This window comes from Stegodyphus dumicola, chromosome X2, assembly GCF_044657685.1.
Source record: "Stegodyphus dumicola isolate Sdum_Otavi_A_Nest chromosome X2, ASM4465768v1".
Classification (NCBI taxonomy): domain Eukaryota; kingdom Metazoa; phylum Arthropoda; class Arachnida; order Araneae; family Eresidae; genus Stegodyphus; species Stegodyphus dumicola.
In genome coordinates, this window is record NC_140781.1 from 183,567,007 (window position 1) to 183,590,771 (window position 23,765).

At 31.8% G+C, this 23,765-nt stretch overlaps 1 protein-coding gene across 1 annotated transcript in view; it reads right to left on the reverse strand.

Moving 5' to 3' along the window:
- Window positions 1–23,765, reverse strand: part of LOC118188001 (rho GTPase-activating protein 26-like) — a 187,672-nt gene that overhangs the window by 59,431 nt on the left and 104,476 nt on the right. The window contains exons 11-16 of the mRNA XM_085809677.1: window positions 18,815–18,912; window positions 14,189–14,226; window positions 12,971–13,106; window positions 6,633–6,672; window positions 1,775–1,912; window positions 1,601–1,682 (exon numbers count right to left, since the gene is read on the reverse strand). Coding sequence (XP_085665803.1) covers window positions 1,601–1,682; window positions 1,775–1,912; window positions 6,633–6,672; window positions 12,971–13,106; window positions 14,189–14,226; window positions 18,815–18,912 — 532 coding nt within the window. The remainder of the gene's footprint in view (window positions 1–1,600; window positions 1,683–1,774; window positions 1,913–6,632; window positions 6,673–12,970; window positions 13,107–14,188; window positions 14,227–18,814; window positions 18,913–23,765) is intronic.

Consider the following 23,765-nt stretch of genomic DNA (forward strand, 5'->3'; position numbering starts at 1 on the left):
TACTTCTCATGATTGAGTTTTGAAACACCTGCATCACATGAACATTATTCACATTGTAGCGATCTCGAGAACAACTCAACGTTCACAAATTTGAAAAGAGTTGAAATTCTTGAACCTAGCACAATCTAGCTCTTTTGGGCTAGCGGTAAATAATTTAACTCGTAATAAACCGACACAGGTTCGGCTCCTGCTCATCAGATGGTGGTTGGTTCTCAATGGTGTTAACAGATGGTAACATGAGCAAGCAACTACCGAGGCTTCATGAATCACATGATCGCTCCATTGGTGACCCAGTGAACCACAGACTCCTCCCTCCGCTGAGGACAAATGATGAACTACATCACATGATCCATCCCAGAACCTAACAGCGACACACATGCCAACAAAACGGAGTCTCCTCGTATCGCATCATAGATGCTTGGGCAGGGAGTGTGTAGAGATCTTGAGAACAACTCAACGCTCGCAAATTTGAAAAGAGTTGAAATTTATAAACCTAGTACAACGTTGCTCTTATTGGCTAGCAGTAAAGAATTTAACTTGTAATAAACCGATCCAGGTTTGGGTCTTGCTCATGCAATGTAGCACTTCTCACTGGTGTTAATAGATGGTGACACGAGCAAGCAACTACCAAGGCTTTACAAACCATGTGATTGCTACACCATTATTATTTGTAAAATATGCAACTTCCATGAGGCAATGGATGCCTCAGATCTGAGTTGTTGCTCTGCACTTAATGCTGGATCAGTCTGGGAGAGATATTGGGAGACGAGACACAAAATAGATTTATAGATTATATTGTGGACACTTTTAGTTTTGTTGTTCTCTTTCATCTTTGCTTGTTCACTCTACAGCTTTCTTTGTGATCTGTCATTACAAATTAAAAAAAAAAAAAAAAATTCAATTCGCACAGTATTTTACAGAGATTAACGGTATTAAACAATGGATTTTAGAAGAATGGTTATAGAAGCAACAGAGGAGAAAAAGTACTGTAAAATTTAATTATAAGGCCGAATCATATTCAGTGTCTACAGTAGCAAGAAAACATACCCTGTTCCTCTAGCTTTGACTATGCTAAATTTGATACTGTGTTTTTAAAAACAAAGCTCTGTTTTAATCGTACATTTCTATATTTCATTTCTGTATGATGACTATAAGACAATTTCAGCATTTATCAAATATTCTTATATTCAGACAGACTCTTTCAGCAAAAACTGTAGAACTAAGAATATGCTCATTTTGGAACATATCAATTTCAAAATGAGAACTTTGACAGAACCTTCTGCTTTTAAATTTGCCATTTTATAGAGAGCTATTTATCACAAAAATGCATCTGCTCTATTTTAGAGTAAATGTAAAGATGCAGATTAATTACAGAAAAACGCCAAACAATTCAAATTATGAATTGTGAGACTTTGTGACAGCGATACTTACTTAGGCCAGATGCAAATAAATATAGCTAGTCAAGAGGTTTTAAAGACCACGAGATATAAAAACAAACAAACAAAATTTCTGCCTCTGCCCCCTCCCAAAACCTAATAAGTGGAACATTTTTTGAAACTATTCTTTGGAAACCCAAGCTGGCATAAAATAGCACACATACCTGAAAAAATTCTTTAATGCACTTGTGACAGTTTTTAATTCACACTCTTCTTCATCTAGTGATAAGAGAGAACCTTTATTTTCTGAAATAAAGGAAAGCCAAGTTTAAAGGAAAGTTAAGTTTAATTCCAGGTAAAATATACATATATAATTAAAATAATCAAACATATTTTACCTAATGCAAGCTGTGTTAACTTTGCCACTTTAGAATTTACACCAACAAGTCTATAAAGACCTTGATCGACAAGCCCTTTTGATTCAATATAATTTATGCACCACTGAACAAATGCAAAGCCAGCATCATCAAGAGAAACTAAAAAACAAATTCTGATATGTTATTTATGAAAGATAACTGAATAGCTTAACATAAAGAAAGATCGAAGTATAGAGTAAAATATGATTCTGTCACATGATCACACTTAAACGTTTACAACAGGAAAATGATTTACCATGATAGAGACAACACATGCTTGACAATATATATATATATATATATATATATATATATACATGGGAGAGATATAAAATATGAAAGAAAACTACTAGATTTACTCCTTCCAATTCCTCATTTTAATTTGGCTACATTCCCTTGCTGTCTTAAAACTACTAATACATGAATTGAAGGTGCATCGCCTGAGAATTAATCTATATTATGACACTACGTAAGAGAAACATTGTGGATACTTTTTATCCAATTACAGTTTAAAATTTAAACAAAGAAATTGACTCAAAAAATGCAACTTAGCTTATATGAGTTCACATTCCTGCCTTCTCCTCTCTCTGCTTGCATGTGTCACACTGCTGTCTACATGTCCATTGTCTTGAGACGCGATCAGTTAAAAAAAATTTTGGGGTGCTTATAACATCCATAATGATGATGCATAAAGAAGAATGTGTTCAAAAGAATTAGTTCCAAGAAATAAAACTATGTGTTGGAAGTATGCCACATCTGCAAGTTTTTCACCTTTGGAGTGTCATCTTGTGTGTCTGCATAGTTGTTTTCTAATCTCAAGATATTTATAGAATTTATATTAGAGTAAAAGTAGTCAGACCGGATTTTTAACCTGTCTTGAATACAACGGAAATGCATTTGCAAGTTCAAAAGTCTAATTAGGAGAATAAAATGTTGCATTACTATTGAAAGTCAATACTTCAGAACTCACAACTTTGATTAGGAAAAAATACAGGTCAAGGTCAAATAATGAAGTATGCTGCAAAATTATTTGCTTTGAATTTTAAACATCATCATTGTGTTCATCAATCAAATATGATGAAGAAGATCATCAAATTTGTTTCTGTCATCAAAAATGAAAATTATAGTATGAATTCCTTACATCTGACTTCTAAAATGAGTTGTTTAAAGGAGTGAAAAGCATTATTATTACAATTTGAAGGTGTAGCAATGTAGCATTTTTGTAATAATTCTGGTAGACATGGCATAGATTCAATACTTTTATTTCCTGATAACTAATTCTTTAGGACAGATATTCTACTTTACACATCGTTATTATGGATGCAAAAAACACCACAATTTTATATAACTGATCACAACTTGATATAATGGATGACATAGATAGCAGAATGACAAGTGTAAACAGAGGAAGAAAAGGGTAGGAAAGTGGGTGCATATTTCGGCAAAGGGGTATTTATAGATTCGGTTTCTTTAAATTTTAAACTGTGATTGGATAAAAAGTATCTGCATTGCTACTCTTATGTAATGGCATATTGGGACTTATGTAATTGGGAATGATTTTCAGATGTAGCACTTTAGATTCATATATTTGTAGCATAAGTACTACTTGTTTAGTTATTTGGTATATTTTTTTAGGTAATTTTGTATGATCTTTAATTTGGGACACTAACGGTACCCGTATGTGGATAGTTTATTTATAGTCAGTAGTATGTATAATTGTCAATAAAACAACCCTGGAATAGTAACAGTAGCTTAAAGGCAACTATGAAGACAAAAATGCTCATAGTGCATTAATGACATTTGGTGATTTCTCATGATTTTGGCAACATTCTGAATACTTTCTGAAAACAGTTTTTGAGAGCCTAGGGGTGATTCTTTTAAAGAAGTTTTGATATGCTCCCCTTGGGATTTGATTAAATAAGAGGACTGAAAAGCTATTAGTTCAATGGAGTGTTGGAACTAAATTTGTAGCAGAATGATCTGTTTTAAATTTTCTCGCTCACAGACTTTGGTATCTGTTTTGTGAGTGATTTCTTGAGTTGTTGAAATTTGAATTAAGAAGAATTTTAACTTACTTCTCTGCTTTCTTGAAAATATTATTAGTTACTTATATTTTCTGCGAAAGCTGTTGGCACTTCAAGCCAAAATGAAGTTAGAAATTCTCTTCATCATGCCTACTTAATTAAGATTTTGACAATCCCACAATTTGAAATTACAAATCGGATTACAGTATAGGAATTACAAAACAGGTTTTTTTTAAAAGGTACACCATGCTTGCACTGGATGTAATGTATTTGTTAGTATAAAAGTAATTTTTCTTATATTTATGAGATACTGACTGTAATAGTGATTCTAAATATTATATTGTATGAATATGGGAACCAAACTACTGCAAAAAAATATCTATGGCTGTGATGTAGGCCGATTTATGGGAGGTGTACATACTAAATGCTTGATTTAGCAAACTTTTTATCTTTATCCTGAGTTTATTTTGCATACTTAGCTATAAAAACCTCTGCTAGCAGGCAACTGTTAATATTTTTACAATGCTCTGTTTATTAACATAGCATTAGCAAATGCATTAACCTATTTTGCATATAGACCAGTAATTGATCAGCTAAAATACCATGACCACCTGCACATTATAACAGTGTATTTGTCAGAATGACAGACAATATCAGACAAGGTGGTAATATTACTTATCGGCTGGTAGAGATACTAAGGCATGAATCTGTCAACTATGTGTGAATGTAATAGGAAAGACTGCTGATTTAAGTAACTTTGATTAAGGCTAGATTGCAATATTCCAGAGGCTGGGGACTAATATTTCTGAAGCAACACCCCTCGTTGAGTATTCATGAACTATCATTGTTAGTATCTATGAAAAATGGAAGAAAGTAAAATTGGTAACAGATGCTGAGACAGTCCATGCCTGACCAATTAATGCAGGAAAGCGAACTATCCCAATTGGCATGGCAAGCCGTCAGCAGTGCACAGTTCACTGGACTCATCTGGTTGGGGGACTGAAGCAGATGCTTGTTTCATGTTTCTGTTAACTCAGCATCATCCACGTTTAAGGCCACATGGCATCAACATCATGACTGGTCTGGCACTAATGGAAAAAAAATATGGTCAGATAAATAATTTATTTTGTAACAAGCTAATGGCAATACGATACTCATGGTATATTATCTTCCCGGCAAGCAGACATCCTTTGACACATAATGCCAAGGATAAAGACTAATGGAAGTACTAAGCTTTGGAAGACTTTCTCAGGGGGATGGTCCCTGGGTCAGGTGGTAGAACACACAGATGCAGACTGTGTGAGCATTAATGTTGACCAGTTACAGTCATCCATGATTTCTTTTCTCCACCAGGAATAGACTTCAAGATTCTTAGGAAAAGACTACTCCATCATTCTTAGGAAGGATTATGACGAAGCATATGAAGACAGTTTCACTCATTAACTCTCTATGTACGGATAATTTTTCATACTTTCTGCCTCTGAAATACAGGATAATTTTTTTTCTATGTCTATATTTATTACTATTCACATCTTTAACAGTTTTTAAATCATATAAGAATTTTAATTCCTTTTTGTAATTTTAAATTGTAAATAATACGGTGCATGCGATTTCAGTGAGTAGGTATAATTTGCAAGTTAAAAAATGCATATAAATTTTTTAGTTTTAGATGAATTCAATTATTAACCAATTTCTTGCAACACATTTTACAAAAATTTTGCAATAAAACAGAAAATATAAAAATTGTAAAAAAAAAAAAAGTCTTTTTTTTATATTACATACATAGAAAAAAAAAGAAATATTTAAAATGACAAAAAGTTTTAGCTTATAAATATTAAAATTGTTTATACTGACCTTAGAAATAAAGTTAGCATTATTATTTTTACTCATTATTATTATGCAAAGTTTCCCCACTTATGACAAACTTTGGAGCATGGCCCCCAAAATCTAATCTAATTTGACACTTTTCAAATCAAATGCATGTCTCTTTACAGGTTTTCTTTCTTGGAACAACACACAACACTGCCTTCTACATTCCCTTTTTATAGAATTTGGTCGTATATACCTGGCAAAATGTCTTTCTACAAGGTGAGTACTGGCAAGCTGGCATCATTGGGACATTCTGATAAATTTACAGCTTTTATGCTCTGCAGGGTCCGTTTCGTTGCACAGACAGTGAAATGGACCCTGTAGAGCCATCTATCATTGAAATAATGACTACTTACCATGCACAGAAAAAGTGCAGGATTCTTATTGAAATCAAGGGGGAAAAAATCTTTGCTTGTGATTTTTCACATGATGTATAGAAGCGGACAAACTTGATGACCCCACTCAAATTGGAGGAGCCATATGTGGAAAGTTTAAAAAAAAAAAAAAAAAAAATACTACTGCTAAGTTAAAAAATTGACCTTGAGAAAAATTTCACTTTTAAAAATTCATAAATATTTGTTTCTGCATTTCTTTTCTGAATGTCACAAAATATAAATCAGAAAAGTATATTATAATTTCAATACAATTAAAGAAAGAAATATATGTAGAGGAATGCAACATTATTTAAGGTTTTCATCACCACTATTCAATTTCATTTTGGATGTAAATGACACTATATAACGACAGAATTTCACAATAAAAGACATTGTGAACTGCTAATTTATAACTTTTAGCATTTTTTACCTTTCTTTATAAAGGTCAGGCATTTATTGCTAACTTAGTTTCTCCTTGATGTGTTAATAAGCTGATAAATGAAAATAAAATTTTACTTTAACATATACTAAAAACACAGATAAAAACCTGCAAAACAGAAAACATATACATACATCCTTCCTGCTTTAAATTCTTTCCTGCAGCACTGCTCACCTGTAATTGAAAAGGTAAAAGAAATAAAAAAAAATAATACACAAGAGCATAGACACACACACAAACAACAAAAAAAAAAAAAAAAAAAAAAAAAAACACTTCTATTTCCCTGGCATACAACACAATTCTGCACTCTCCAATTTTTTTTTAGAACAGTGTGCATTTCACACATTTTTCGCATGAAGTCTTTGAATGAATTTTGAATGAAGTCTAGTCTTTTACCAATCCAAAAACAGCAAGTTGAGCACAAAGAATTTTTCCTAAAATCAATCTTAAATTCACATATGCAATTTTACACACCAGCTGCATGTAATTTACAGTACTTAAGTTATTTGGTAAAGACGATTAGAAATGTACCCATTTTCCTTAAAAAATAGGCTGCATTTTATAAACTGACAAATACAGTACATTTTACAGATATATAAATAAATTCCAGTATCAGCTTATGAGCTTTAACTAAATACTACATAAACAGGACAGGGAGGCATTTTAACCGAATTAATAAAACTAAATTTTGTAAAATACAATTTCTAACAATTTGAAATTTCTTAGATTGTGGGGGGGAGGGCATATTTTGATGAAAAAATTTATGCCTTGTCTGTGTCTGTGATAAGCATATATATATTGTAATAAATAAAAAAAATACTATATACAAGAAATAGTTCTAAAAACAAATATTCAATTATGTGCTGCAAGATGCGACAAATGGGGCTAATATTGTAAACATAGAAAGTCTTTAAAACCAATACATGTTCACACTGGCACATGCTAATATAAAAAACAAACAAAAAATGCATGCTTAAGCTATAAACCACTGTCAGGTTGCAACAAGAACAGCATTTGTTCAGTTTTCCACAAAACCAAAATCTGTTAAGATCCAAATAACAGCATAAAACAACTATATAACCTTTCATTGAGTTAAATGCATAACATGTGGCGCGAACTAATTCTGAAACCAGACGCAAATAACACATAAAATTATAAACATAATAGAATGAATCTAATGTAGCCTGTAACAAATTACTCTAAATAAGGAAATAATTATTGTGTCCGATATTAAAAATAAAATCATAAAAATCAATCCAGAAATACTGTAAATATTAAATCCATGTTTGATCAAAGTCTGCATATACTACATACATGCGTCTATGTATTATATATATGTAAGAAAAATAAAGAATATGCAAAAGGTTAAATTAGCGGTGCAAAATTAATTTCCCTTCTCTATTCTAAAAATAGGAACATCTATTTGCACTGCATCATTTCGAGAAAAATCTATGCCATATGACTCTTATGTAATTCTGGTGATGTAAATTGAACTAAAGGGAAATTGAACTTAAGAGGTCAGCCTATTGATGGATGTGTTTGTTTAGAAGTATTTGAGGCCTTCCAGTTTGGTAAAATCAGGAATTGTAAATGAAAGATAATAACGGTGAAATCATAATTTCTGAAACTGTTACTCATATTATATTTATGGTATTAAAATATAATTTATCAGTATGTAAATTAGTATCATAAATATTTATGTGCATTACATTTAATTATAAGTAATGATTATGTAAAAGTTTTATTTTGTGATATTCTGTGATAACAAGAACCTTGCCCGAAGAATTATGATTCTGTGAACTCTCAAGCAAAAAGACTTTTGGAACGAAATGCTGAAAAATTCAATAGGACTCTAAAAATTAAAAAATTATTTTAAAAAATTGATATTTATAAATTATACTTTGCAGGATCAAAATTTTATGATTTATGTTTTTTTCATTTTCTAGTGCTTTAATGCCTTTTCTTTAAAAAGGCCTCTCTGTCGCTATGCCATTTTCTTTTTGAAGGGGGGGGAATATGTAAGAAAAATAAAGAATATGTAAAAGATTAAATTAGCAGCGTAAATTAATTTTCCATCTCTATTCTAAAAATAGCAACATCTATTTGCACTGTATCATTTTGAGAAAAATCTATGTCATATGACTCTTATGTAATTCTGGTGATGTAAATTGAACTAAAACTCAAGCAGCCAATAATAATTTTACAACAATATTAACTATCCAATCAAAATGCTTTGAGAACCAAAACTAACTCAATTTGACTTAAGATTTCATCCTGAACTATACGCACTTTCTACGCTTTGGCCTAGCTAGACTGCTGTCTGTCTGCTGCTGTTTTCTTGCTACAAAGTTATAAAAAATGTCAGCCTTTTGGAACAGGCACATGTAATGTGCCGACTTGTGTGTAGCTGCCACATGTTGCTGAAAATAAAATTGAAGATTTAATCGGCCTTCGCCTCCAATTTCCTAGTCATTATGGATCAACACTTCTACACTATCAAAATTCCTGCTCCTGAATATATTACATATATATATAAGAAGTTAATTTAGAACATAGACACAATTTGCCAGTTATAAATGTATTTTCCATACTTAAAATTAAGTTTATTAGAGTTTGCATACCGTTTTAGAAGGTATATTTATGATTTTTAACACTCACTCAAAATGTATTTGAAATAACTCTTTTTTATACATTCTAAATTTCTGTAAGTTAAGCAGAAAACAGTACTTCCATTAAATTTATATATATATATATATATATATACACATTGTAATACAACAGACAATTATTTGAAACATCAAGAAATAAGTGCAGTTCTCAGCCTTTTAGCTAAACCAACATCAAGTTTTAAACACTTTGAAATTTTACACATCAATACATAAAATACATTTCTGTTACATCTAACATATATAGTAAAAATACATAATATGACAGCTTTTGAACTATTAGTAGTATGAATACTGCTGACTAAATTACTCATTCAATTACATTACTGTGATGAACAAGAGCATTTGGATTTATTTCTTCTCATTAAGTACAGTCAAGTCTTTAATCCGGACTCATTGGGACTTCGGGGATTCCAGATTATAGATCATCAGTTTAAATCTGCTAAGATGGCATGCAGAAATTATAAAATTAATAATATGAAACCATAATTTATGAAATAAACAGCAATTATGATCTAAAGGGTATCAAAATTTACAAAAAAAAAAAAAGTTTAATATTTATTTGTTTATTTTATTAAACATTTCTTTCAACGCGCGCATGCGTAAAGCATACATTACTCATAGTCGAAATTAGAAAATTGCAACCAGAAAACTATTTGATGTGTATTCGTGATATTTATAATGACGAGGAATTTGATTTAAATCATATCAAAGACGGAGTACATCGAGATGAAATACTGCATTTAGTAAGGAATTATAAGCCGAATAAAATAAAAACATCTGCCCTGAAGATAAGGATAGTGCTGACAGATCACATTTCAGTTCATTGCGTGCCGCGGCGTTCCCCCCCTCCCCGCAGAGCAGCATGAAATTGATAAACCGATTTCGGAATGGTTAGAGAAACAAAGGATATGGCCTTATCCATTTTTTGCAGCAATTCCACTTTTTGTTTGATGGACATCGAAACATGCTTTTGCTTTGTAGATCCTTTGGCAGCTCCAGAATCGGAAATTCTTTTTGACATAATTGAAAGTTCAAGCTTACTTTTATGAAATTGCTCTAAGAGTCTGCAAAAAATAATAAGCCAGATCCAATTAGAAGATTAAGGAACAATGCAATCTGCAACATTAACTGAAATAGATAATTAGATAATTTTAGCTTAGTGTTGGAAAATATAGCTTATTTTAAATTTTTTACTGCATCATCTCTCCTTCTTGAAATGTTTATTTAGTTTAGTTCTTATTTTAATGTGATATAGTAGTTACTTCTACTTCTTTTTCTTGCTGCCACTGTTTGCGTTGTGAACGGACTGTTTCAACCTAATTGAGATGCAAAAACGAAACGTGATGATACGTCATCTGAAAAGCCGATTCGTGCCGATAGCTGATTAGTTGCCGTGAGATGACGTCATTCCTACTTCTACTATAAGTATCTTGCGTCACTCTGGCTCAACCCCTTCTAGTTCCTGCTTTCCTGGCACTTGAGTGAGTGGTTTCCAGCCCCTTCAGAAGGATGCATGCAGTCCAGTGAATAAAGTGCCTTGGTTCCGATTTGCGGGATGGCTGTTCCTGAATAAAGTTCCTTGGTGCCTGTCCGCGGGATGGTTGTTCCGGAATGAGTTCCTTGGTTCATATCCATAAGATGGTTCCAGAATAAATTTCTTTGGTTCCAGAGGCTACCATATGAGTGACTGCTGTGGGCGGCACCCATGTTCTTCAATGAAGGCAGCATTTAAAACACGTGAGCGGCAATTCCTCGTGCAAACGGAGTTAGGCCGGTTTTAAGTGTTTTCAAGAACTTGATTTAAATTTCAGGTGTTTTTCTCAACCATTGATCATGGACGTTTTGAATGTGTAGCCAACTTCATTTTTAGGACGCATAATTAATGTTTAGGACATTTTTATTTGTATTGAATGCCAGTGTTTTAGAGACCAGGTAAAAATATTATTTGATGAATGATGGTTATATTATATTTTTCCTAAGACTCTGATATTGTTGAAATTTATTTTCTGTGTTTTTATTCTTTATTATATTGTTAATAAATTGGTTAAGTTCAAAATCTTTTATTGTCTTCAATGTCTGCACAACATGATATCTCAGGGAGCTTTTATTGCTACTACTGCTAAATGTTTAATTTCTTTAAACTTTAAACTTTGCTTTAGCATCACTTAGCTTATACTGTCCGTTATACATTAAACGCACATGCGCAGAAAGTTTGTACCTTTAAGGTCCGGATCATAGATCATTCTGGATTATGGACGTCCGAATTAAAGACTTTTGACTGTACTACATTTTGACAAAGGCCTGCAAGACAGACATCTCATTCCTGCACTAGAATGAAGTCTACATACGGCTTGAGTGATTGCCCCTACAAGTTATTAGACATCAACAGGAAAGCTTTGTCTTCTCTACACCACTGGGACACACTTAGGACAGAGTACACTTTTGTGGATTGCTCAGCCATGCTTTCAAAGGCCAGCCTATGCTACAGGTCCATGTTAAATATAGTTCCCAATGTAAAAATGTATATTCTGTAGTTCATCACTGCAATGTAGTTGTAATAGGAAAGTAGATGTAATAGAAATATATGTTAAAGATAAATGGTATAAAATTTTAGGAAAATTAAAGTAAAAACTGAAACAAATTTAAAAGTATATAAAATCTGATGCTAGCTTAGCTGAAAGGCTGAGAACTACAGTTATTTCTTGTTTTTCAAATACTTGGTTTGGTTTATTTAATTATAGCAAAACACTCAAGGGCTATCTGCTTAAGGGGAGGGATGCCTTCATGGAGGACTTTCTAAAGAAAACTGGATCCAATAGACATTTACACATATGGAAAACCACTAAAACGCCTATGCAACATTTTCACCAAAATTCAAACCCCAGAGTGAACTACCAGTGTTCAATACTCTTACCGCTCGGCTGCTGGTGGGCCTTTAAATAACTGTTACTTTAAATAAATACATAAATTTTAATGCAAGCACTTTTTGTTTAACATAGAAATCTAAAGCACGCGTAAAAAAACTTTTAAATGCATCATAAATAAGCCTTAAAAATCTTCCTGAACACACCTTCGAAATGCATCAAAATGTATTTGTTTAAGAGGATATATAAATTTAAAGAAGCTTAATTTCAAAATTAAGCACTAAATATATATATACATGCAACACTCAAATTTGATCATAAAATGATATTATAAAGTCCATCTGAGCACTGACAGAAAGATAAGAACATTACTTATTATTTTACTATATTCAACTTCGAATTTCATACAGAACAAACATTTAACAGTAGGCTCCAAAGCTGATCAGAACTTAACCAGCGAAAAAACATAATTTTATATTTTATATGTAGTTAAAATATTTTCAAAAAAAAAAAAAAAGCATTCCAGTATCTTAACATGGCATATAGGGAGACTAAAGGTGGAGGAGGAAAAATGCTGGTTTCAGGATATTGCTTTGTTCAGGAGATATGCAATTATAATGTCCTGGCACCACCTTCAAACTGGGCAAATTGAGAGACACTTGAAACTAATTCTAAGCATTGTTCTGGCTGCATCCAGGATTCATTACACAATTATCTCTTTCTACAAGGCCATGCAATATCAGATATTTGTAAACTGAATCTCTTTTAATGATGGTTTTCTACTGGAGATGACTGACACAAGAGCATACTGCATTAAGATTTTCTAGTTTGCTTTCTTACTCCATACATAATTCATCTTTAATTACATTAATAAAGCTTAATTTTGTATGAATCCATTATGAATTTCATAGAGAAAATTTTAAATTATTCTGCACTTACAGGTTCTTTGCCATCCATAGCATCTAACCATAAATTTTTATCTTCTTCTGACAAAGCTTGAAAAGTATATGGTGCAGGTTTATCTTCTGCGATTAAGTCAAAACAAAATCGCTTGTCAATAGAGTCACACTGCCTCCTGAATAAGACAAATTAAAGGATTAGATAAATTTACATGTCAAGAGTGACATGCTTTACAGAACTGAGAATACACTTTTAGAAATTATGATACTTTAACCTGCCTGATTTTTATACAATTAAATAGTAAAACAGCTCATAAAAAACTAGATGATGAAAGAAAGCAAAAGATGAAAAGTTAATGATATAAAGGTAATTAAGTATATGTAAATAACATAGTTATGCAAAAACTCAAATTCTTTGGACTACTGTAATTCATATATACATCAAAGAGACATTATATTATGACCCCCCTCCATCTATAAGATTGGGACAAAACCACTGTGCATGCACGGCTGATGTTAGAGTACATAAAGTGGCTATGCATTCTTTTTCCAAACAAAGTGCGATCATTGACATAATGGGAAAAGCAGTCGATTTATTAGACTCCGATAAAGGTCAAATTGTTATGGGCTCAGCGACTGGGGACATCAATATCACAAATGACGTGTTTAGTGGGCTGTTCATGTGCAGTTGTTGTGAGCACATAACGGAAGTGGTGTATGGATGTTGAAAGGACAAGTCGCTGGCCAGCAGTGTGTCGTCGACGATGCATTGATTCCAGAGGAAAGCAGATTGCTATGCATTATTTGCCGTGACCAAAGATCTACAACAGCCAAAATTATTACCAGCTACAACAGTGGTGACCCAGAGGCGAGGGTTCATCATCTTTTACCTGCAGCATACATATATTTTGAGCACAGCATTTATATCCACTACAGTAATGAATGGAAAATGCAAGAAAGCTTATTATGTTCTTTGAATACAGTAATAAGCACAAAATAAGTCATACATGAAAGCATACATGACACGTCATACTGTTGTATTAAAAAGTATCATTAACGCCCAAGGGATTCATTAACTCTTATTTTTTAAACATTATTTATTAGTCTAATGCCCATCCAAGAGAGGTGTGAAAATGGGGGGGGGATAATTCGTAAACTGCATTATAAGCATAAAATACACGAGTAGCGTAAAGCATTGTAAACATAAAACACACATCACTTTTAAAATGCATGTAAATAAATTACAAAGGCACATTACCCAATGCATTCTTTCACTGTCACAGTTTCACCATTCATCTGCAAAAGAATGAAGCAGTACTATGAAAAATGATTGACCCTAACATGCATTCAAATTAAAAAAAATTGGTACTTTGTCCTCATTTTATACAAAAGTCAAATTTCAGTTACAACTAAAAAATTTAAATAATGTTGCTGTATTTTGTATGCATAACAATATTATGCCTGAAGATAATACAGTAAATTCCAAGTATCCGATTCATGACTACCCGGCCCTTGTACTATCTAGTCTAGTTTTCCTTTATTGTAATTAAATGAGGAGCAAATTACATGGCCAAGGTGTTGAAGGCAGGTGCCTGCTACGATCCTCCTACGTATTGTGTGTAAAATACAAGTTGTGACAGGAAAAGCGTAGCATTCTGCTCTTTGTTAATTGCTTCATCAGTAAGTGGCAGACCTCAATACAGTATGCCTGCCTCTGTTCCTGATTACTTTATAACTGTATTGTAAATTGTTCTTGATTACTTTATAACTGTATTTATAACAGTATTTGTAAATTGTTCTTGGGGGTGTGTTTAATGTTTTTTAAGTGTACTACAATATAATACTAAGTATTACTGATACTTTCAAAATGGGTGATAAATGAAAAAAAGTTGTAGCGACAACAGAGGAGAAATTACACACTATACAGCTACTAGATACTGGTGTAAAAGCAAACAATATAGCTTCAGAGTTACGAGTTGGGAAAAGTACAGTGTGGGACTGGAAAAAAAATCGAGCAGAAAATTGAAGGTGGCATGCTGCATAAGCTAGTGGAAGAGAATAAAATTAAGAACTTAAAAATATTAATTTTTTAATATTTTTAATTAAAAGGTAAGCATAAAGAAATTGACAGAGCTTTAGTTTTGTGGCATGAACACTTAAGAGGAAAAGGTGTACTTGTAACTGGACCAATAAAAAATTGCACGAAAAAACTTTGGAATTTAAGTGACAAATAGAAGGGCAAGATTCAGAGATTACTGCTAGTGATGGATGGTTAGATCAATGGAAAAATTATTCAGCATTCGCCAGATTACTGTAAGTGCAGAATCATCATCTGCTGATAAAGAGGCTGTACCTGTGTTCAAAGATCAAAGATCAAAGAGCACCTTTAAAAGTTTATAGACAAAGAGAAAATTTCTTGGAAGCAGTTATACAACTGCGACGAGACAGGTTTAAATTATAAGATGCTCTCTGCAAAAACACTTGCATCAAAAAAAGAAGCCACTGCACCAGGATACAAGAAAAGCAAGGAATGAGTCACCATTTTGGCTTGGAGCCATGCAACTCGAAATCACAAGCTTAGGTTGATATTAATAGGAAAATCCAAGAACTTTTAAAACCTAGAATTTTTAAAAAATTAAAAAATCAGGAATAAATATTACACACACATTAAAAAAAAAGCTCTGTCAATTTCTTTATGCTTACCTTTTAGCATGATTCTTAATTTTATTCTCTTCCACTAGCTTATGCAGCACACCACCTTCAATTTTCTGCTCGATTTTTTCAAAAACTCAAAATTTTCAAAAACTTTTAAAAACCTATTTCCAAAATAAATTCTTTCCAACTGTAGAAAAACAATAGTTTGCCAAGAAAAAGCTCTCTTAATTCTTGACAACCAACCTTTGTATCCAGCCATGGATGAGCTCACATATGGGGACATCAAAGCTTTATTTTTACTACCCAATGTAACAGCAGTTTGTCAGCCCATGGACTAAGGAATCCTTGAACAGCTACAGAAAAAATATTGCTGGTGTCTTCTCAATTCAATTGATATCAGTGATTGATAATAATGAAGACTATGTAACCACTTTGAAAAGGATTGACATGCTAGATATCATAAGGTGGTTGATGGAAGCATGGGAAGAGATTCCGAAGATATCACTTATTAGGTCTTCAAAAATTCTTTTGAACCATGAAGGTGGACATGCCAACCATGAACCAATATGCAAAACTGAAGTGGAAGATCGAAATGCTGAACTTGTTTCATTGCTTGAAAAAGGTGCCGGGCTGTGAGCATATCACCGCAGAGGGCATTACAGAATGGATGGCAAAAGACGAAGTTCATGAAATAACTGACAACAATATTATAGAAATGGTGACATAAGGAGATATAATAGAAGAAGGGGAGCAGGAACCCTTAGATGACGAGAAATCTCATCCCACATTCGAAAGGGCTCAAGACAACTGAGGCAGCGTCTCAGTAGTCAGCAGAAGGAAGAAATGCCAGCTGACATCATCTGTTTGCATAAGTGGAGGGACTTTGCATCACAGAAGAGAGCTAAAATGCAGAAGTCATCTATTAAGGACTTTTTTAAATACTAAAAACTGTAAGTTTTGACTCTCATCTTAGAGCTGCCTTTTCATATATGTATAATCATTTATCAGTGAAAAATGAGTTTGAATCAATTTTCTTAAGAATTAGGTCTATAAATTATGTTAATGTTCTGATCATGTTTCCTACTTTTAAGTAAGCATTACAGAATTCATGTTAAAAATGTGAATAGTTTATATTCTTTATATTTTTATTATTTATTTTCTTTTATGTTTTCTCTGATAAATGCTTGAACCATGCAGTGCAGTACATAAACATTTATAAACTACCAGTACAGAGCCTTCTATTTTAACTTGATACATTACTGGCAACTGCTTCTATGATTCACCAGGCTGTGTTCACATTCTACATGGCTTGAGATAAATGAAGGGCTTTATACTAAATAAAAAGTGAGAAAATGAGCATTACAACAGTGAGGTTTGGTATAAAAACTTTGTCTTCTGTTATTGGTGGGGCAAAGAAATGAGTTCATAGAACTCCAGTCTATCCAACTTTTTTGTTATCCCACCTGCCCTTTCGCCGCATTAGGTTGGATACTTGGGAGTCTACTGTATTACAGATTTGAACCAGACTAACTACAGACTAAAAGATCTATTCAAAATTGGGTCTTATTAAATTTTTGCCCAGAGCAGTATTTTACTGGGTGTGGTGCTGATAAACTTATCAACATTTCTAAAATAAGTATATCATTTTATTAGCAATCCCATATTAAACGATCTTTGCTACACAGCATACTTTTGTGTATTTGAAGTTCAATTCATCCATCCCTCTGATATTAGTCTACTTAAATTTAAATTTCAAAGGTCTAAGCTTAAGATCTGAAATTTTACAATTCTGAAGAAATTCTTCCAGAAATAGTTTATATTTACTTAATAATAAACAATATCAGAAACTTTTCTCCATATTTACTGATGCCATAATTTAGAATACAAATAAAAACATTAACTCCAATGGAAATATTAAGTCTTAGCTGCATGAATACTCACTTCTAAACAATTTAGCATATGCTATTTTAAGGTTTTGGAAAATTACTAAAATTTTAAGACGGTGTTCTCCTGCCTTCAGATTAAATTTTCAAGCAAAGTCAGGCAAGTCTCTTAAATTCTTAAGTTATGCATTTTCTTGAATAAACCGAATAAGGGAACTATTCCAAGGATGTTTCATTGAATTACAAAAAATAAAACGATTACCATATCAACACCAAATATAATTTTATTCACCAACTCACAAGTAGTCAAAACTCATCTAGCTATTTTTAAAAACAAATTGGATTCCAAAGATAAGAACTATTGCCAAAAGCAATAATATGCAAAGTAAACATTTGCAATTATTAAAATATTTGTGAGTTACTTTCAAACTAATTATTTACATCACCAGATTTCTACCCATAATTAAATTTACTCATTATTTTATGCCATTTTTGTGATATTTTGCGATTTTCTTAAAAAAAAATAAAATTAAAATGTTTTCTTATTAATGCACTGCATTTCTATTTTGGTAAAAAGCAATACACTTAGTTAAAATTTGCTATTTTGTTTTCAGAAGATAAAGTGCAAGCCCTTAGTTGAATTTTTTATCGATCACCACTTATTATAATTAATACATATTACTATGTAACTCCCTAACACAGTGACAATGCATTTGAAATCACATGATAACTAGTTATGAATGTAAATAGTTGCAAACAAGTATTTAAACCATAATTTTCTTATTATTTGAAAGCCTTTATGCATAAATATACAAATAGCCTGTTATAACGCAATTCAAACACAAAACTGTTCTGTGTAATACACGATTAATTACACAGATGATTAAATTTCCAAGTAAACTCTTCTTATGAAATGAAAAAATAAATAAATAAATAAATAAAATGCTATTTCCTTTTAAATCAGAAAATAATTTTACATTAAGCAATGTCAGAAAGAGTGTACAACTTATATTAGAATGACTACATTTCCAAGACTTGTCAAATTAAATATGAAATACTATGGTGACAACAGCTCATTCGGAATGCAGCAGAATAGTAGAAAATAAATAAATAAAAAAAATGTGAAATAAAAATGGGAAAAATACTTGTCTATGTGTGAAATAGTAACCTATTACCCATTGTTACCATTATTGCTCTCTTGAACTTTTATCTACAAATTATTAACATTTAAAATACGAGACTTCATTTCAAATGAAATGTTAAGAATGTTATAAATCAATTTTAAAATTTTGAAGCACAAAATAATCTAAACAACTAAATGGACATTAATAAAAAATGTAACTTACAATTTTCCCAACAGTCTGAGAATATGGCATCATGGAAAATTTTTTCTGATATTTTTGGTACTGACAAAAATGCTTTGTCCAGGTTGTTCCTAAAGCCTCTGTAAAAAAAAAAAAAAAAAAAAAAAAAAAAAAAAAAAAAAAAAAAATGTGATATTCAATATACCAAGTATCAAAAAAGGGAAAAAGTTTTAAAAAAATGCAAGAATAAATATATTATAGGACCATAAACAGAATACAAATTTTGAAAATGCACTAACTTTAACAATTGCTTTAAAATTAAAGCTTAAAACATCCTTAAGGCCATAACAACACATGCTTATTTTTATTGCAAAAGCATGCATAGAGTAATTTTTATTCCATATTTATGACAGCAGTGGTCATTACTATGTTAAAATTTAATGAAATTCTTTATGGCAAATTTTAAACTTACTACTTTTTAATGCTCAGAAATATATGTTACTTTTTTTTTAAACTGAAGAAAAACAATTTTCACATTTGTGAATATTAAACTTTAATTGAGCATATGCACTGATCGATTAACCATCACAAAATCCATGCACAAACCATATCATTGATCTTACTTCCTAGAAACTTCAGTTAATGAATGCAATGCATGATTTTAAACTAAAAGTATTATTGCATCACAGAGCAATCTAATTTCGATAAATAAAGAAAAAGTATTGCAAATGAAAATATATTTTGAAACTACCCTTCTTTAAAAAAAGTAGCAACATAGTGGATATATGGAATAGAGGAGAGCATAAGCTATGTTGACAATTACATAGAAAAACTGAATGCTGAAATCACCACAGACTAACTAATCATGAAGAAATCACTTCCATTATCAAAAACCTGAATGTTAAGACAGTTCATGGATTTGACCTCATTACCAACAAGGCTATCAAACTGCTACCACATCACTATATCCTTGCACTCATCAAAATCTTCAATAACTGCATTACTATTAATTATTACCCCAGTTTCTGTAAGCTTGCAATTATTATCCTTTTCAAAAAACCTGGCAAAGGTCACTCACTATCTTAGTGAAAACTAGAGATCCATCAATTAACTTTCCTCACTTAAAAATATATTTGAAAAAGTTACCTACAATAGACTGATCTCCTTCTTAAATACCAATAACATCCTCTCTGACACAGAATTTGGTTTTCACCAAGGCCACTGCACCGTGCACCAAAGCACCAATATTGTCGACAACCCGCTAAACGCCTTCAACAAAAAAGAAACTGCTGCTGCATGCTTTATTATGATGTTCAAAAAGCATTTGATAAAGTTTGGCATAACGCTATCCTCTACAAACACCACTACTATAGATGCCCCTCTTCTTTTAATTAAAATTCTTCAAAGCTACATTACCAACAGATGCTTCAAGATCAAAATCAACATTCTTTCCTCCACCAAATCAATCTTCAGTGGAATTCCACAAGGGTCAATTTTAGGCCCCTGAGCATTTAATATTTATATATATGACATGTCTACACCACTGGAACCTAACATCTTGAAGTATGCTGATGATACTGCAATCTTAACCAATTCTATTAACCCTGCACATGCAGCTGACAAGCTTCAAATTGCATTTAACATTCTCATCAAATGGCTTGAAAACTGGAAAATTAAAGTAAATCCTGAAAAATGTCACACCATCATCTTTAGAAGGCATAAAACTAACATCAAAATAAATCAGCAGTTCAGAATCAACAACACCCTTATTCCAATAGTAAATGAAGTCAAATACCTGGGTGTTATCCTTGACAGTAAGCTTAAATTCAATGTACATATCAATTATGTCTCAAAAAAGGCGAACGCTGCATTCATGAGTATTTTCCTTAAATTAAAAGGAGCTCTACCCTCTCAGTAGAAAATAAAAGAAAGCTCTACCTTACTATGATTAGACTCATCTCAACCTATGCTAATTCCTGCTTGGAACATTATCTACAGAAATTAAATCAACTTTAAGTCATACAGAATAAAATTCTCCGACGTGTGCTTTCAGCCCCCATCTATCTTAGAAATGATCAAATTCACTATAACTTTAAAATAGACACAATTGAATCTTACATCTTGTCAACAACCTATAAGTTCTTCGCCAGTGTTGAAAATTCATTCCACCAAAACATCAAAGCTCTCTCCAATTATGATCCTTTGCTCATACAAGACTGCATTAGGTCGAAAAATATATTTCATACCCCAAATTAGTATATATATAAAAAAAAAAATTGCTATATTCATTATGTGCTGCAACATATTATTTACTCTTCAGTTCTTCATTTTACTCATTTTTCATAATTACAAAGCTTGGACTTTTACAAAGCATTCATAGACTTTGCTTCATTTCATCATCATTCATTATATTTACTCAAGTGTTATTAGCACCCAAATTTTCATCTTCTACTAAGTGTTTTTCTGCATAACGCACAAACTCTTATTTTTGTGAATGTTTCTACTACTGCAAATGCTCTTTTTACTACATATGTACAACTTCAAATATTTCTGCCATTATTATAAAGATTCTACTTTGCCTTTTACAAAGCATATATGGACTTTATTTACTCAAGCATTTTTAGTACTATTTACCCAAGTTTTTCTGCATCTTGTATATACATATGTACAACTTCAAATGCTTCTGCCGTTATTATAAAGATTCTACTTTGCCTTTTACAAAGCGTATATAGTCTTTATTTACTCAAGTGTTTTTAGTACAATTTACCCAAGTTTTTCTGCATCTTGTATATACATTTATATTTGTGAACGTTTCTACCATTCCAAAAAGGCTTCATATTTACAACTTCAAATGTTTCAACAGCTGCAAAAGCATTCAAAAAACTGTTTAAAAACTGTTAAGAAAAATTACTGCAAAACAACTGTTTTAAAAAAATTACTTTTCACATTATTTGCTGCAACATGTTATTTTCTCATTAATCCCACATTTTACTCATTTCCAAAATCTTTGAATGTTTCTACTATTGCAAAAGAGTTTATTACTTCCTATTTGCAACTTTAAATGATTCAACAGCTGCAAAACAAGTGATATTTTTATGTGTAATTGCTACCCAACAAGTGCTATTTTGTGTGTGTATGTTACTAAAGTGGCTTTAGTACCATTCACCCAAATTTTTCTCCACCTACCAAGTGTTTTTCTGCATAACACTTATATCTGTGAATGTTTCTACTATTGCAAAAGTGTTTATTACGTCAAATTTACAATTTCAAATGTCTTTACAGCTGCAATTGCATTCATTACATTCAAATTACTGTTTAAAAATTTCTGCAAAACAAGTGTTAAAAATTAGCTATTCTCATTTTGTGCTGCAACATGCTATATTGTAACAATTATAGCTAAATGGCTCTAGCTGAAATCCTATCTCCTATACGAGTTTTTGAGCCTAATTCTACTTATTTGATTGCATCTACGTACATAAGAAACTTTATTTTTTCCCAAATTTAAGCAATTATGACCAAATTTGCTTTCCTGTTTATATAAAAAGCTCACTCGGTGCAGAATGTAAACAAACGCTGCTTTCACGTTTGTGCTAAAACCTCACCTCTTCAAATGCTTGAAACTGACAGAACTTTATTTATTCATTAATACTTATCTACTAACTTGCAACTAACTTCCTGTTTTGCAAATTCGCAATATTTTTCATAATCTGGAACTGCCATTTAATTGCCTATTCATAATAATTTGCTATCATCTACCTCACCCTTCATCTACTACCAAATATCGTGGAATGCCAGATTCTAATGTTTATTGCCTATATTGGCGGTGCTCTGCACACTACTTCATCACTACAAATGCTCAACCTAAATTACTACAAGCAAAGGGCCATATGGCTAGGTACTTGTTTCTAATGAAATGATTCGATTCAATAGGCTATGTTTGTGGGTCCTGATACATAGAAGGGAAGCCAGATATACAAGGTGGAGAGAAGCAGAAGCAGACAGGCAAATAACAGCATCAATCATGATAGAATTTGTTTCCCTTTTATGTACAGATTTTTTATGACTGAGTGAAAAAGATGATTTAGTCTATCTTATTGTACATTATGATGAGTGATATGTTTGTATTTATAAAGCAACTACAAATGGAAAACTGTTTAGAAAAAGGTTTGTTGTTAGCTAATTATACGATGAATGTTCCCAAGCAGATTATCATGAAAATTACTGTTCAGTATAAATTTTTCAAAGAGGATCTTATTCATGCAATCATATAGATTTGTATTCAAGAACACAATGACAAACTTCAGTATTGGCACATATACAATTCTTCACACTACTTCTATATATATATATATATATATATATATATATATATATATATATATATATATAAGAAAAAGAAAAAAGGAAACTTCTAGTTTAATGAATTTCTTGTATGATTACTAGATTATGGTTCTAAAGTACCATATCTGCCGGCGTATAAGACGCACCTCCTTTTTTATACAACATTTTTGAAGGATAAAACTTTATTACTGATCATTATAATGAATTTCCAATATTTTAAATTTAAATACAAATACAAAGTAATACTTTCTGCATATACCCATTGTATCTGTGAAAGAACATCTTTTAATCTTCTTCATCAAAACCCAGACACTCATCTCCAGAAATAAATGAAGAGTCACTTGAAACCTCTTCTAAATCAGCATCTGAGTCCTCATACAACAAATTGTATTCTGTACCATCCAGTGCATTACTAATACTACACTTCTTAAATGATTTAACCAATGTCTCTGTTTTCACAGCTTCCCAGAAAGTTTTGACCCATTCAGAAACTTGTGAAATGCTAGGCCTCTTCTTTCTTCCTGATGCTGTAACCTCAAAATCTGAAAACTGCATCCAGCTGTTCCACTTTTCCTTCATAAATGTTACGTAACTGTAATATTCCTACGCTCCGCAACGAAACAAGAAAAAAATCCCATAACTCGAAATAGAG